We start from the raw sequence: 18,397 nt of genomic DNA, 5'->3' as shown, positions 1-18,397 counted from the left end.
AGCTACTTGGGAAGCAGAAGTAGGCATATGAAACAAGTATCCTCAACTTTTCTCCACAAACTTAGACTCAAACTAAGGTAACAGTCTTCTTTAGATATACTCTATTCCATGCTCAGTTACAGTTGTATAATATTCTCATATCATTCATGCATTTATGAAATAGTTCAGTCATGTGTCATGTCTCATGAATTCAGTCATGTTTAAGTTATGTCAGTACAAGTATAGTTCCTCAGTTCCTCTAGGTTCAGTCAGTATCATTCGAGAATGAATGTTCCCAAGGGGGAGATATTGTAAGACCCCACAAAGTCCTAGTCATTTCAGTCCAATATAACTTGCCAAAAGAGGTCCCAAGCTTATAAAATTTCAGCTAAGTGTTAAGACTTTGAATCATTTTTACCCTTTATAATTGGATGATCTTATTTTTGTTCTTTTCGACCTTAGAATGTCGATTTTATAATTTATTCATGATCAAGTTTGTCAATAGGCCATATTGGGTGAGTTTCAGAATTTTTGGACTTTGTTTGAGTCACGTTTGGATTACCAGAATAGCAAGCCAATGTTATTTTGATGTATGACGTTGGCTATCGCATCGTACCCATCAACACAATGTGTTGATGATTGCGTCGACCCATCAACGCAGCGCTTCACCTGTCGCGTCACTAGGCTAATTTTGTGTGTTAAGTTACGGGGTTTTTTATGACATTTAGGTTCTTTTCCTCTAACCCAATTAAGCTAAAACATGAAATTTAATATCCTAAGGGGCAAAATACACTCATTATCTTACAAACACTCTCAAGAACAAGCCCTAGTTTCATCAAGCTCAAGTCCAAGTTCCAAGAAATCCTCCACAATTTTCATGAAATCTACAATCAAGGTATGTTAGATGTTCATCCTTGGGTTTCCTTCCACACTTGGAGTTCAATAACCCCTTTTAATGATTCATGATTTACATGCGTAAATTGGGTTGTATTCATGTTTTTGGTCTTGTATGGGTTTTAATTCAAGGTTTAATTATAAGTTTCATGAACATAAGATAGTATGTACGTTGATTGATGTAATTTCCATGTCAAAACCTTTGAATTTGCAAGATTACATGTTGAAGTTATGATGCCCTATATGTTATTCTTCATGTATCACAATCATGCTCCCCAAGTGTTTGATAGAATGTCCATGTGAATTGAATAATGTAATCATGACATGTTAGCATGTGTTTTCATTCATGTATAAGTTCATGGCCTCAAAGTGTTTGATAAAATATCTCTGTGAATGAATTATGAACAATTGACTATTGCTATATTTTCAAGATTTTCTATGTTTGTCAATAATGCTTTTGAGTCCTGGGGTTATTTATTACCCGAAATCTAGTTGTTTACTTAGTTGCAATAGTTATAGAATAGTCCCAGTAAAGGTCAAGAATAGGTAGCCTCAGTCAGTTAACAAAACTCAGTGAACTCTGCCAAATTCAGCCAGTCAATACTATCAGTATCAGTTCAGTCAAGCCTAGTACAATCTAATGATCAGTTTAGTGTTGATTCAGTTAGGAGTAGGATTAGCACCGAGCAAACCCAGGGATGGGGGAATTCCTTCCAGCATAGGGTTTGACCCCTAGCAACATTTCCTGCGTTATAGAACTAGGTAGCCAGTGTAGGGTAATACGTCCTCCTGCCAGACTAGGGTTGACACAATCATATATATATTTCATGAGTCTTCCTGCTTAATTAGGGTTGACACAACATTATTAGTATCCCTCGGCAAGGTGCTAACACCATTCTAAATGGTGTCACAATTTGGACCCCAAACTCAGTCTATAATCGGGGTATGTCAGTTAGATGATAACTCCTATAGTTACAGTTTCAGTCTCAGTATTCAGTAAAGAACTCAGATAGTTCTATAGAACCATGGCTATCAGTTATCAGTTACTTAGCCATCAAAATTCAGTACTTTATTTCCAATCTAAACATTTAGTTATCAGTATTCAGTTACCAAAACTCAGTACCTCAGTTTCAGTCTAATTTAGATAAACATTATATGCACAGTATTGCATATATAGCATGTTCAGTAGTTACAATTTTACATGTACTCTCACCCAGTTACTTCATGATGTTCATTCAGTTAGTTATCATCTCATGCATATGAACCCATGTATATCAGCCTATCTTACTTAGCATACCAGTATATTCAAAGTACTAAAACATACTCTTTCTTTGTGCTATCCTGTCTCATATCATAGGTTCAGACGTACGGGTTCCTGATCATACTTAGCAGCTCATGATATTAGCAGAAGATTCAGTAGTAAGTCCTCATCCATCGAGGATATTATTTTATTATAGTTATTCAGTTAGTTCAGTAGTTATTTCTGTCGAAATTAGTTGGGGTTTTGTCCCATCAACTCCATATTTCGATAGTTAGAGGCTTTTAGACTAGCACAACTAGTTTTTCAGTTTTCAGATGTTATTATCAGTACACTCAGTTATTATTTCAGTATTTTGAGAACCTTATGGCATTTTCATTATACTTTTGCATATATTTTCAGTATTATTATTTAGTGCTCACAGTAGGTACTAGTCATGGGTTAACTTGTGATCTTTTAGGGTCGTAAGCATCATGTGATATTCAGGGTGTAGACTCGAGGCATTACAGTGCAATTATATGTGAGTTGTGATTTATTTGAGTATATGTTAGGTTGTAGATGATGGGTTTCACTATTGCTTGGTTTAATTAGTTGGGATATGTGGGTGAAAGCCCTAAAAACCCAAAATTGATTTATGGGTGAAAACCTTAAATTCTTAAAATCTCACACCATCCTTGAAAGAGGGATTTGGGTGAACTCTTGGGTCCCATATCATCCTTGAAAGAAGGATATGGGTGCAAAGCAATAGTGGACAATTGATGGATGTAGTTCACTAATTCTCACTATATTAGACATAAGGGTGATTAGAAAGTTGACTATGTCTTGGGCATCTTCCTAGAAATAGGGATGCCCAGTTGAGGTAATAGGTGATTGTAATTGACACACTTGTTAGGTACTCGAAAGGGTCAACGAGTGATATTTTTGAGGTTTTATTGACAAACTTGCCTCAAGGACCTTCGACTTAACCTACCATATTATTGATAACTGGAATGTACACTAAATCTTCATGCACCCATGCATAACTTGCCCTTAGGTAGACATAATCCCAACGTTTCTCTCATATTTATTTAAAATTGCAATTGTTGTTTTAATTTGTTCCTTTGATTTGTTATTGACAAACATTTACCAAAACCAACCCCCTCTTCTACTTTTATTTATGAATTTTGTTTTATCTACATTGCGGGTAGCTTACTAGTAGAATTTATCACCCATAGAACTAGAAATCTAATTTTCCTCTTTGTGGATTCGACCTCAACATAAGTTGAGCTATTGACAATGACCATCCTCTACCGATTTGATGGTATAGGTGAGTGTTATCATAATGGCACCAGAAATTTAGCTTTTACTTATTTAGTGTTAGGTGTTACTTTGGATACACCCGTAGTGGTTTGTATTTATTTTTGTTGTTGTTTTTGTTTTCCTTTTTAGGTGATTCTCATATGTACATGGAACCATAAGTGACAATGCAAGTGACGCCAGGTCTTTCGATAACCCTCTTGATGACAAAGAGTAACTCTATGACTTTGGTCATTCAAGTTCCATCTATATCCAACCTACTCATGGAATGGTGTCTTTGATATCACAAGCGTAATGTTTTATATGCTACAAATGAAAATACTTTTTTGGGGACAAGCTTATGAGGACCCCAACTTGCCTTTAAAGAACTTCATCAAAGTATTTGCACCCTTTGATATTGCACACATAACCTAAGAGTCCATCCAGCTTCATCTCTTCTCAATTTCTCTAATTAAAGAGGCGGTATTATGGCTTCGCTCTCTTCAGGCTAGATCAATCTCTTTATGGGATGAATTCACCGTGTTCTTCCTTAACCGGTATTTCCCACCATATAAAATGCTCCAATTGCATGATGAGATCATGAACTTTAGGCAATTAAATGGGAAGCCCTTGTACGAGGTGTGGGCAAGGTTCAACAGAAAAATCATGCATTATCCCAACCACGAGGTCTCGGAGAAGATGCTTCTCCAAATCTTCTACTGGGCTCTTGATCCACTCAATAAAACCATGGTAGACAATGAATCCGGGGGCTCTCTTATGAAGTTGACTTATCATGAGGCTTCAAATTTGCTTGCTGAAGTTACCAAGCAAAATCGGGGGTGCCATACCCTGGATACTGAGGTACCAAAAGGGTCTCCTACTACCTTCGTTATTAATAAGGAACAAAGAAATAAAGATAAGGAGAGAGAGAAGAATATGGCAAAAATAATGACTCAATTAGATCTTTTGATGAAACTTGTGATGGTAGAACCCATAAAAGCAGTAAATGTCATGGCATCCAAGGCCTATGATGATGAAGAGGCCAAGAATCTTGAAGAGGAGATTTGGTATTTGGCCTATTATTTAGGGAGTTCCCGCCCTACCTATAAAAGGCAAGATGGGAACAATGGTTAGAACGAAAGGAATAGAGATCATGATCGTGATAGGAGGGACAGAGATTGTGACTTTGATCGTTATGTGCCTCCTCATGAATGGGCAATTATAAAAAAGGTGGCTCCATCAACCCCGATAAATACAAAATCAAAGATGTCTTGACAAGAATTTTGATGAAAGTGGAGGTAACTGACAAAATGGTCTGTAAATTAAAAGGAAATTTTTTGTAACTCAACCAAACAATTATGTCCCACTCCACTTCGATCAAACAATTAAAAATGTAAATCAGGCAAATCTCCACTCAATTGAATGCTCGATCAAATGGGGGTCTTCCAAGTGACACTATTGTGAACCCATAAAATAAAGCTCAAGTATCAACAATAGTCTATAGAAGTAGTAAGAATCTTTGTGATCATTTGAAGGAAGTTGAGGGAGAAAATGTGTGTGAAAAAGAGCCTAACGTTGAGCCAATGAATGTAAAGACAAAGGTTGTGGTTGAGTCAAAAGAAAGTCCCATGACATCTCAAAGTGAAGAATATGAAAAAGAATCAGTGGAAATGGTTGAAGAGTTGGTTAAGAATGATAAACTACAGGATCATGTATTGCCCTCCATGCAAGTCCCTCCTCTGTTTACAAAAAGGCTTAAGAGGAAAGAGGAGAATGACAAGCTCAAGAAATTCATGACTAAGCTTAGCAACTTCTCTATCAATATCCCACAACTTGAGTCTATCCAAGATATTCTGGAGTATGCTAAGCTTATGAAAAAATTGATGTCGAAGAAGAAGCTTGTTGGAGGTGACCCCATTGAAGTCACCCATGGGTGTAGTGCAATCATGAGTAATGAAATGGCAAAAAAGAAAGAGTACCCCGAGGCCTTTACCATTCCATGCACCATAGGGACATATAAGTTTGAAAAAACTTTATTTGACCTTGGTATAAGTATTAATCTCATTCCCTTTGCAATACATTAAAGTCTTGGCTTGAACACCCACATTCCAATATCGATGAAGGTTTTGATGGCAGAACGGTCCATAAAAAAACTGGTTGGTGTTTCGTTCGATGTATTGGTGAAAGTGGATAAATTCATACTTCTGGAAAAATTTGTGGTTTTAGATTGTGATATGGACCAAGAGGTGCCTATTATCATTGGACGACCTTTTCTTGCTACCGAAAGGATTATTGTGGATTTGGAGCTTGGGGAAATGAGGTTTAGAGTACATGATGGTGAAATGTCATTCAGGGTGGTAGAAATGGATAAGCAACCCATGGGGCTTAAGGTGGTGTCAGTGATAGGTGTTGAGGATGAGGAAGTAAAGAATGGGTCTCTTGAGGCCCCAATTTGAAAAAGATGGAAGATATCACACCACAACGATAACCAAGGCGCTATATGGGAGGCAATTGACAAAGGACATGAAAGTGGATCGTATCCTTTGTTTTTTATTTTGCAATGTAAATTTTAATTTTATCAATTGAATAATCCATGTATTTATGTCACTATAGAATGTGTTGAATGAGGTTGAGTAGGGAAAGTGTGAAAATTTTGCTTGGTGAGCTGAATCGGGGAAAACATGTCAAAATGAGTAATAAGATGAACAGGGGAAAATAGAGGTGCAGAAATGCCCTCAGTTATGGCGATCACGGTCACCCACATGTCTGCGATCGCGGATCCTTGACCGTGATTGCGGTAGATTCAATTTAAAAGACCATTCAAATGACCGTTTCCCTCACACTTCTTTCTCAAATTTTCTCTCAAATTACACCTATTCTTGGGTACACATGGGGCATTCAAAAGCATTAGAGCATCCCTCTTGCATCATTTCCTCTGGTAAGTGTTGAATAAATTCTTTAAATATGGAAAATAAGCCATAGAATGCATGTCATAGGGAAGGCCTAAATCTATGATTTTCAATGTTAAATTTGTATTTAATTGAACTTGTGTGGTAGTTAGCTGCTAGAATATGGTGTGCATATAAGTGGGGAAGTCTTGAGTACCCAAATTGTGTATGAAATTGAGAAAATTGAAGAGTGCACACCAAGTGCTCGATCAAATGCCCGAATGAGTGTTCACTAATGATTTTTACGTTCTCAGGGCATAATCGAGTACCTAGAAATCTTATTCTGTGATTTTCGTGTCAATTCTCATTATAGAACATGTTTTGGCTTAAAATTTGAATTTTTAGACATTGGATAGTTTGGCTTGAAACTAGTCTCAGGTACCACAATCGCGGTCATTGGTACCGCGATCGCGGTAACTGAGGTTGATTTTCAGCCTGGGTAAAAAATTTTGCACTTTAAATTTTTGTCCAAATGTCACCAAGCAACCATCCTATGAGCTTGAGTGAACAACATGGCTTAGTTTGTGTGTGTAAATGCCAATGATTAATATGGTTGCTTGGTTCTTTTGCTTTTTAAGATTTTATCATAGAAGAATATGACCAAGTCAGATTCATGGCACCCAAGTGCCATACTCTCTACTATGGTAATCTTTCAAGGACAAAGATGCTCTCAAAAAGATGAATATGCTTCGAGAAAGTGCCGAAAAAGCTTCTGGCATTTCATGACAGGCTTTTGGACACAGGGTGGTGGTGCTTCGCCCCTGATTCTTGAAAGGCAAATGAGTAATGAGTTCGTGAGTTGTATACTAACCTTAGCTTAGTATTTTTTTTAGACCCGACCAACATATTTGGATTCGGGGTAAGGAGGTGGACTTTGGGGCAAAGCAAATTAATGATATCTACGGTCTCTAGAATGCAAATATGGGTGAGTTTGAAGAGAAAAGGTGCGAGCTAAGAAGCTGGTTGGCAGAAAGACTATGTCTCGGAAAGAAAGTCTCTTTGGTAGTGACCAAGAGAAATATATCCATGAATGACTTCACTACCAAGGCTCATATTTGGTTGAACATCATATGTAGCCAAGTCTCCTCTTGCACCTACATAACAACAGTTCCTAATTTGTGGGCTCGGATGGTTGCTTGCATTTTATACGACATTCCTTTACATATTGGTCAACTCATGGTTTCTGACATGAAATTCTTCAAGAACTAGGGTGGCATCATATCTTTTTTTTCTCTTTGATTACTGAGATTTACAGGAGAGCTAAGATTTAGGAGTACCCTGGAGATACTTGGGTGTACCCTGGTACCCTCATTTATCCTCTTAAAATTCTAGTTGAGGTAACACCAGGCAAAAGCAAAACGAGAAAGATAGACTTGGGAAAGTCAACATGTGAGGAGCTTGAGTCTTGTAGGACATCCACCACCATACCTATTTTGGAGATTGGTGTTGATATTGCAGCTATTAGAGAGCTAGTGTTAGGTTTTCCCCAGGGATCGGGAGAGCCCTCCACCATTTGCCAATTATATATATCTCGATCTGATTATGGGAAGTATCAGGAGGTCTAGAAGAAGCAGGGAGCTAAAATTGGTAGGATTTAGAGAGCCTATTCATCCTTGGCAGCTTTCATCAAGATCTTTGGATTTCAAATGAAAAAATGGTAAAAAGGGAGAAGAATATAGAAAAATTCTTTTGTAAGTTATGGAAGGGGGTGAAGGTCTTGTGAAAGGTCCTAAAACCCCGTGATAGGCTTCCTTTCTCCCGAGTAGAGAGTTATAATAAGGCCCCGTGATAGACTTCCTTCCTCCCAAGGATGTTGATGATGATGCAGAGACTGAGAGTGCCAGTAGCTCTTGATTTGATTTCAGGGAGCACCCTTATGTCTCTTTGTCCTTGCTTGTTTATGCAGTGACGACACTGTTAGCTTTTTAGTTGGGGGTGCCTGTCTCCGTATTCATTTGATTTGGGCTTGTATTATTGATATTTCTAAAATGTTTTTATGTTCTTTTGAATGATTTTTATTTTTATTTGGGTTGTAATATTCAGTCACCCTGATGGTGCCCAAATTTGCATGGATTAGTCATTTTTGTTTTTAGATTTTTACTTTATCTCTATTTTGCGTATAGCAATATTGGACGAGCTTTTACTTATGATAGATTGAGTGATGACATTCTTAAGGGAAAAAACATTGTATGTGGGTTTTGAGCCATGGATGCAGGGGAAGTTTGAGTACCCGTGGTATCGAGATCATAAATGGAAGGGAAGTCTGAGTACCTGTGGCATTGTGAATTTGGGATCGCACTTATACCTATGGAAAATTCTGAATAGCCATATGGTTTGCCTGTATGAAAGCCAAAATTTGAGACCATGGCTTGGGTTGGTGCCATAATTAGCAATTGTTCGTTGTTCAAATGCAAAGAAAACACCCCCCTCCATCCATAATTTTTCAAAAATAAAGGGAATGGATGTGAGCGACCTTGTAACACTTCTTTTTTCTCTTTTTGTGACTAAAAAAGTTAGGCTTGTGAAAATTGGTATATACTCCATTTTTGTCTCTAGTAGGAGGGTCAATTGAGCCTCATTGGTAAATTTGCATGCCGTGTATTTTGATCTTATTTTTCCAAATCTCATGTGTACTTGTACCATCTAGAACTTTACCCATTAGTCTCTCAAGGTAACTTTGATTATACTTAATTGGTGAGATGATCCTAGGTCATCTTTGTGACATTGGAAGTCCACTTTAGCCTAAAAATCCTACCCTTGCATAGATGTTATCCCTAGTCACCCACTTTGAGCCTTTAGACCTTTATTTGGCAAACACATTGCAAGCCATGAACCTTTCAAATTTTATCCCTCTTTTGAACCCAACCCTCCTTAAACTTAAAAATAAAACTTGAGGCTAAAAGCCTAAGTTGTGGGTGGTGAAGATTAGAAGAGGTAACCTTGGGCCACAAAGTTGTAAGTGAATTCCTAGGAGCTTAAGAAATGAGAAAAAATAAATAAAAAAAAGAAAGGAACCAACAAAGGAACGAAAAACATGAAGTGTGGAAGAAAAAGAAATGAAAAGAAAGTGGCTGAACCAAGGAAATAAAAGTTGGCACATGTGTAAAGAATGAAAACAAAGAAGTAGCCCATGATCAAAAGCTGGGTAGAATAGTGTGATGTAAATGTTCAAGGAGGGTATAGCCATATTGTTCCTAAATGATATCCTACCCTACCCCAAACCTACGTTACAAGTTTAAAAAGCCCTTTGAGATCTCCAACCAAGTATTTTCATTGTAGTGGCGATTGAAAAATAGGGGCAATCCTATGGCATGTACTTGTTAGCATCGAGAATCCTTCAGAGAGAGAGTTTTTCACTTAAATCCCTCGTTGTATAGTTGAAAACTTGGTATGTGGAATTTTCCTTCTTGCTAGGAGGTATGTAAAAAAGTTGAGGTGGGTGATTTTTTCATTTCCTAAAAAATAAGGCAAAAGGAGTATAATGTAGTTGCGATCAAAGGTGAGTCACTTCTATAGTAATAGTGATTGTTGCATGGTTGCTCCTCGAAGTCTTTTGCATCATTGTGAATTGCATTTTATGTAAAGGGGTATCATGTGAATAGCTTTGCTCATGATTGAAGAGCTATTTGTGGTAGTAATCAAGTTGAGGTCATTGTGATCATTGGGTCATAAAATTTGGGCATAAATGTGCATTGTCTCATGGTAAAAGGTAGAGTAGCTTTAGGACAAGCAAATCTTTAAGTTGGGAGTGTTGATAAGTGGTGAATTTACCACTTATTTTCACTCAACATTTATGACATGACTCGCCCTATGGCCTTGTCATAATGGGTGTCCCAAGTCCGACCAGGACCGGAAACCACCCCCATTACCCAACCCAACCTCCAGCCCCTTATCCTGAGTTGGCTGAATTTCAAGCATGTAAAAAGACAGTGTAACAGCTCGCATAAGGACTCTAGGAATAGATCACACCGTGACCGACCCAACCGAGTCCAACTATCCCATACCAATAATCCAACCATACCAAAATAAGGGCCATAAACCAAGCCATAACTAAGGATGTTCCAAAACATTATATAATTAAACCCAAAATGAAATAGGATGGAGCAACTAACAATATCGTCTAATGATGTCATCCCTTCAGCTTATTCCAATGCCAAGGTCGACACCAATATCGATCCCGCCCATTCAAACCCATAGAAGTACCACAAAGCCTCTAACTAAAAGAGTAATAAAATTTGGTTGGGACATGCCCTCAACTATAGCCAAAACCAATATCCAAAATAAAATCAAAGTGTCTAGAAATATCCATAACATGAAATAGAGCCTTCAGAAAGGATGAAAGCTCACCACTTCAGTCCAAATATTGATCCCTAAGTCAATCACTATGTAGGAGGAGTAGAACGATTGGTTTTTGAATAGAGTGGGTATACAACCGCTAGTTGATGGGGTTAACGAGGGACCGCTAGCATGATCTTAGGGTAAGGATAAAATAATGCCATTTATAAAACCAAGTAAAACCATCAATATGCACAAAACCATACACACACACATACATATATATAGCCATGCTGGGAAAAGGGACTGGGTTTAGCATGCCTTTAAAACCTTTACATGGACTGTGTAGCTTTGCTGTCCTAAACCACCCACTGGCTATATGGGTTCATCTCCCCCTGCTGAAATGGCCCCAGTGTGTGTATTCGCTTGACTAGGGAAGAAAACCTTGGTATGATTAGTACATACCCTAAATATAGTGTGACATCATGCACACGGTCACCAAGACCAACCTCATATTGCTAAATATGAGTTTCCAGTTTTGGGCCCCTCGGGACCTCCACCTTTCATGGATTTGCTACACATCCCGCCATTATTGCCCAATTAAAACTAATTTCCAAATAACCAAACCATTATTCATTTATTAACCAAGTCCATTAATATTAGTATCATCATACCAATCCTTACTCGCAAGTGTTATCCATAACCAACCATATAGAGTTTTAAGGTGACTTTCAAGTGCCCTTCCATTTACCATGTTAAACCAATTGGGCGATTCCGTTCGCCCATCAAGAATAACCATTAGACATGTACCATTCCAAGACATTTAAACCCTGCATAATTCTTTTACCAAGTTTTAAAATAAGCAAGAGTTCCATTAAAAGTAGTCAATGCAATGAATATATCTTTATAGGCATTTTGTCAAACACATTTGGGGCATAATATGACCAAAACCAATTTCAATTACCATTAAACCATTCCCATACAATTCAATTATCCAAAACCACTATTAATGCATATAAAGTCATAATTAGAACCATGGGAAACCATAGCCAACCATTTAATATCAAAACCCCCAAATCATATTTGAAAACCAAAATCATACAATAAATGAAGTCATGAAAACATTCATAAAAACCATGCATTTAGATAAAATTAACAATGAGGGAAGAGAACATGCCTTAAACCAAGATGATGATGGAAATAAATCACTAAGACAAGCCCCAAATTGATCCTTTAGTAGAAACCCTCGCTTCTTTTACCCAAAAGCTCTTGAAAGAATTATGAAGTCTTTTAGAAAAGTTTCTAAGTATTAATTAATGGAATAATAGGGTAAATAACCTCCCAAGTAGGTTAGAAGTTGTGAGACCTTACTAGGATAAGTGGAGAAATATCCAGAATACCCCCATTTAAGTTGACCAAAATCCCATCACAGGGGTATGATTGACCCACACGAGTCATACCCTCCAATACGACTGGTATCCTCCACTCGTATCCTAGAATCAACCCTTAGATCCAACATTGTCTAGCATATGACTCATCTAACCTAGTCCTATTGACAGCATACAATTTGTACCCTTCATTCGTATCCCTGGCAGATTTAAGCTCAAGAAAGATTCAGACACTGTCTACCATACGAGTCCATGGTATGACTCGTACCCTGGCTCATGGCTTACGGTGTGCTACTCGTACTCATATCCAAACCAAGTAACCAAGTGTAATATTAAGTTAAGGAACCAAATAATCCATAACCACCAATACGACTTGTAACCCTAAGTTATATTTATTCCAGTAACCAAAATCCATCTCACTAACCAACACTGGTCAGTATACAACTGGACCTTACCATCCGTACCCCAACATATGGCTCGCACCCTCGAGTCAAATTGGGTCCAGAGACCAAAATTCTAGGAAATTTTCTATGGGTCAAAACCCAGGGTGAGATAATTTATGCACACTATTATGATTTGAATGTATAATTGAGATATATTTGTGATTAAATGCACAAAAATTCCACATTTTTCAAGCATACAGGTTGTGAGATGGAAAGATATGGGTGCAAGCTAAAAAAGAGCAAAAATAAGGAAAAAAGTACAACTGAAGGACCTGAAGTAGTAACCAGCCTCAGTTACCATAATTACGGTATGTGGGTCGTGATCGCGACCAGCCAAGCTAGGTCAAAGTACCACAATTATGGTGATATTATTGCAGTCTCGGTAGCCTCAATCGCAGACAAGCTTCAGCAATTGCGGCTACGTGGGAATGTGCTCAGGGTTAGTTTTATAATCCCACTCAATCAAACCCAATTCTTTTTAGGCGAAAATCCTTTTTATTTTGGGCATTCTACACTCTTCGAACATTTTGAATTTGAAGTTCAAAAACCCTGATTTAGGCAACATTTATAATTTTGATTTGGAGACTTTGAATTTAATGAATTGAAGAATGGATGCTTTGAATAATCCCTATGTTATATTTCTTTCTCTTTTCTTCATGGGTAGATAAACTTTCATTGTCTTTGGATTATGTTGAACTAAGGTACAATTATGTGTGGGTTGTGATGTATTTGTGTTTATGTTAGGTTGTAGATAATGGGTTTTACTATTTCTTAGTTTAATTAGTTTTAATTTATGGGTCAAAGCCCCAAATACCCAAAATGGATTTGTGGGTGAAAACCTCAAATTCTTGAAAGCTCACACCATCCTTGAAAGAGGGTTTTGGTGAACTCTAGGAACCCATATCATCCTTGAAAGAGGGATATAGGTGACAAAGCAATAGTGGACAATTAGATGATACAGTTCGCCAATTCTCACTATCTTAGACATCAGGGTGATTAGGAAGTTGACTATGTCTTGGGCATCTTCCTAGAAATAGGGATGCCCAATTGAGTTAATAGGTGATTGTAATTGACACACTTGTTAGATACCCGAAAGGGTCAATGAGTGATATTCTTTAGGTTTTGTTGACACTAGACTCAAGGACCTTCGACTTATCCTACCATATCATTGATAACTGAAATGTACACTAAATCTTCATGAACCCATGTAGAAATTGCCCTTAGGTAGACATAATCCTAAGATTCCTCTCATATTGATTTGAAATCACAATTGTTGTTTTAATTTGTTGGTTTAAGTTGTTATTGACAAACACTTACCAAAACCATCCCCCACACTACTTTTATTTATGAATTTTGTTTTATCCACATTGCGGGTAACTTATTAGTAGCATTTATCACCCATAGGACTAGAAATTTAATTTCACTCCTTGTGGATTCGACCTCAACATAAGTTGAGCTATTGACAACGACCGTCCTCTACCAATTTCGATGGTATAGGTGCGCGTTATGAGATACCTTTCCAAAACAGCTTAGAATCCTATATGGACCAACATAGCAGAGGCTGATCTCTTCTTTCTTACCAAAACTCTTTACCCTTTTCATTGGTGAAATCTTAAGATACATAAAATCACCAACATTAAATTCGAGCTCTCTCATTCTCACATCAACATAGGATTTTTGATGACTTTGGGTTGTCTTCAACCTTTCTCGAATTAACTAAACTTTATCCATCACCTTGTAAACTAAATTTGGCCCTATCAAAGTAGCCTCACTAACCTCAAACCAACCAATAGAAGATCTACACCTCCAATCATAAAGGCCTCAAACAGATCCATCTGAATGCTAGATTGTTAGCTATTCTTGTAAGCAAACTCAATCCAACGTAAGTGGTTATCCCAACTACCTTTGAAATCAATAACATAAGATCTCAAAATATCCTCTAAGGTTTGAATGGTCCTATCTGCCTGACCATCTGTCTGGGGATGAAAAGCCAAACTAAGATGAACTTGAGTACCAAGACCCTTCTGAAAAACCTTCCAAAAATTATAGGTAAACTGAGTACCTCTACCTAAAATGATGGTCAGCAGAACTCCATGTTCATTACCTGTCACTTCCAAGTTGGGATGCTGAACTCGTGGAGTGTACCACTAGGCCTTTGGTACTTAACCTTAACCTGCTGACAATCCGAACACTTATCCACAAATTCTACAATATCCTTCTTCATACTATTCCACCAATAGACTTCTCGCAAGTCATGGTATATCTTAGAAGTTCCTGGGTGAATAGAATATCGTGCACGATCTGATTTTACTAATATTCGATGTCTCAAACCATCCAAACTCTAAACACATAACCTTCCCTGACAATGCAACACACTAACTCCCCCTTGGGAGAAAACCTCAATGTTTTGATCCGAACTACCTTCTTCAACTTGACCAAAATAGGATCCCTCTCTTGCTTCTCCTTTACCTCAGAAACCATAGTAGACTCTAAACTATTCTGAACCCATATACTACTTCAAACGAATCAACTAACCTAACACCCAATCTAGCAAGCTGATGAACCTCATAGACTAGCAGCTTCTTGCCCCCTTCAAATGAGCAACACTTCCCATAGACAATCTACTAAGGGTATCAGCCACCACATTGGCCTTACCCAGGTGACACAGTATACTCATATCATAGTCCTTCAATAAATTATGCTACCTTCTCTGGCGAATATTTAAATCTTTTTGTGTGAACTCATAATGCAAACTTTTATGGTCCATGAACACATCAACATGAACCCCATAAATGTAATGCCTACAAATTTTTAAGTCAAAAACAACTATTGCAAACTCAAGATCATGGGTGGGTAATTCTCTATAGGGTTTGAGTTGTCTAGAGGCATAGGCTATGACCTTAACTCACTGCATTAACACAAAACCAAGACATACTCTGGAAGCATCATAATAAATTATGAACTTATCAAAACCCTCTGGTAGAGTTAAGACTAGAGTGGAAGTGAGTCGAGTCTTCAACTCTTGAAAACTCTTCTTGCAGGGATCTGACCACTGAAATTTGACTTTCTTCAGGGTTAGTTGAGACATGGGAGGATAAATAGAATAAAATACTTCAACAAACCATCTGTAGTAATTATCTAAGCCCAAGAAACTCCATCTTTCTAATAGAGAAATAGGCCTTAATGCTTCGGTCTTTTGAGGATCAACTCAAATGCCATCACCGAAAATGATGTGACTAAGAAAATCTACTGACCTCAACTATAATTCACATTTATTGAACTTAGCAAATAACTGGTGATCCTTAAGGGTCTGCAATACAATCCTCAGGTGGTCTGCATGATCACTTTCACTACAAGAATAGACGAGGATGTCATTTATAAAGACTATGACAAATATGTCCAAGTACTGTTTGAACACCCTATTCAGCACATCCATAAATGTTGCAGGAGAATTCGTTAGTCCTAAAGACATAAATAAGAATTCAAAGTGACCATACCAAGTTTTGAAGGTTGTCTTCGGGATGTTACATTCTCTGACTCTAAGCTGATGATAGCCGGATTTGAGGTCTATCTTAGAGAAATAGTTTTCACCCTAAAGTTGGTCGAATAACTCATCAATACTGAGGAGAGAATACTTATTTTTGATTGTGTCTTTGTTTAACTGACGGTAGTCGATGCACATTCTAAGGGAACAGTCTTTCTTGCGCATGAATAGAAATAGAGCACCCTACAGAGAAACACTAGGCATGATGAAACCCTTATCTAAGAGATCTATTCCTTCAATCCCCTAAGCTCAGATAGATCCATTCTATATGGTGGGATTGTGATAGGCTAGGTGTCTGGGAGAAGATCTATTCTGAAGTAGATTTCCCTCTTAGAAGGAACTACGAGAAGATTATTAGGGAAACTTTTGGAAATTCATTCACTACTAGAATGGACTCAAGAATTGAAGTTTCATATTTTGAGTCCTTGACTCGAATGAGAGAGTAAATACAACCCTTGTATATCAGATTTCTTGCCTTAAGAAAACTGAGGTACTACCCATCTATTCTATAATAGGTTTACTATGAAACTAAAACTAGATAATTATATTTCTACAATCAACTAAGGCATAGCAAGAGTGAAGACAATCCATTCCTAGAATGATATCAAAATCAGTCATCTTTAATTCTATAAGGTTTACTGAGGTAACTATTTGAGATACTGTGATCAAGCAATTTTGGTATACCCATTTGGCTATAATAGAACTAACAACTAAAGTAGACACTGAGAAGGGTTTTGCTAAGATTTTGGTACTAACACCAAGTGTACTGCTATATAGGGAGTCAGAAAAGAAAGTAAAGCTATGGGGTCTAACAATACATAAACATAAAGATGGAAGACTTATAACATACCCATAACCACATCAGCAGAAATCTCCTGATAATGTCAAGTTCAAAGAGCATAAAGTTAGTTCTGCCATTGCCTACTGGTGGCACTGTAGGTGGAACTTTGCTAAGTCGGGCAACCTGCTGGAGCTGAAGGATTTGTCTGGCCCTGTGAAAGGTCATTCCACATATCCACTGGGCATTCCCTTACCCTATGGCTTGTCTTACCACACCCAAAACATACATCACTGCCTACCCTACATTCACCCTGATAGTTTTCACCACATCTCATAAAAACCGGATTGATGTGACGACTTTTCACACTACCTTGAGACTTAGAGCCTGGCGATCTATCCTGATTGTCTTGCCTGAACTTAGGCATTAGTGCACTGGCTGAAGATAGGACTGGAGTTGAAAATTTTTGGTGGAATTGAGAACGATTTCCACCATCAGACCTTTGTTATGAGAAATTGAAGCTACCAATTTTAGCCCTCTTATTTTCTCTTTCCTTCTTTTTGAGCTTCTCCTTCTCAATCCGTTGAGCATGAACCATCAACCTAGAAAGGTACATCTCCTTAATCAACATAGTTGTTCTACACTCTTTGACTACATCAAATGACACACCAGACATAAACATACTCATTCTGGCCCTAGAATCAGTCACCATAGTCGTAGCATACCTCGACAACTGGTAAACTTCAGTGAATACTCCTTCATACTCATGTTACCCTGCTTCAGATTTATAAACTTCTGCACCTTGGCCTCCCTCATCTTGAGTGGGAAGAATTTGTCTAAGACAGTTGTAGCAAACTCATTCCACTCAATAGGCCCTACCTCAATACCTCCGCCATCCTTCCACTGCTTGAACCAAGTATGAGCCACTTCTTGCAATTAGTAAGAAGCCAAGTCAACACTCTCACTAGCAGTAACATACAAGATATCTATTACTTTTTACATACTATCAAGAAACTCGTGTGGATTCTCCTTAGACTTAGATCTAGAGAACAATGAAAGATTCATTTGAGTGAAGTATTGGATCCTAGCTGCTGCCGTGCTTACTATTGCATTGGCAAGGGCAATAGCTTGCTGGTTATTCTGAGCAGCCATAGTCTAGGGAAAACTAAGAAAGTGGTCCTGAATTCAGCATGGGAAACATGTTCGTTTAGATGATCTTCCTAAATAAGTGGTGGTACGGGTTGATCCTCATTCCTTCTTCCGTTATCTCTTCTGGGAGGCATTTTCTGTAAATAGATGAATGGCGAGTTAGAAAAGGGAATTCAATAAAGTTGCTCTTTCGGACGACATGAATACTAAAAGAAGGGAAAGTTTCTTAAAATGTCTTGTAGCCTCTTGCCCATAAGTAAGGCTCGCTTCACACCCATGCATAAGACTCTACTCAACATGGCTTTTAGACACCCTAGGACACTTTAAGAAAACCTTAGGCTCTGATACCAAGTTTGTCACAACTCGAGACTACCCCTTAGTTGTGACACGGTGCTTAAGGCCACAAGTGACCTCGAGCTAACCCATGATCTAGTCCATTATGTAAAGACTAAAAGAAAATAATAGG

At 37.9% G+C, this 18,397-nt stretch overlaps 1 protein-coding gene across 1 annotated transcript; it reads left to right on the top strand.

Moving 5' to 3' along the window:
• Positions 1-3,982: 3,982 nt before the first annotated feature.
• On the top strand, positions 3,983-5,862 carry LOC124896741. The gene is made up of 4 exons (XM_047408513.1): positions 3,983-4,535; positions 4,637-4,704; positions 4,942-5,381; positions 5,493-5,862. Exons 1-4 carry the CDS (start codon positions 3,983-3,985, stop codon positions 5,860-5,862), a joined length of 1,431 nt encoding a protein of 476 aa, XP_047264469.1.
• The last annotated feature ends 12,535 nt before the right edge of the window (positions 5,863-18,397 follow it).

This window comes from Capsicum annuum, chromosome 3 (assembly GCF_002878395.1).
Source record: "Capsicum annuum cultivar UCD-10X-F1 chromosome 3, UCD10Xv1.1, whole genome shotgun sequence".
Taxonomy (NCBI): Eukaryota; Viridiplantae; Streptophyta; class Magnoliopsida; order Solanales; family Solanaceae; genus Capsicum; species Capsicum annuum.
Note: the sequence above shows the minus strand (reverse complement) of the source record. Positions and strands in the feature narration are given on the sequence as shown.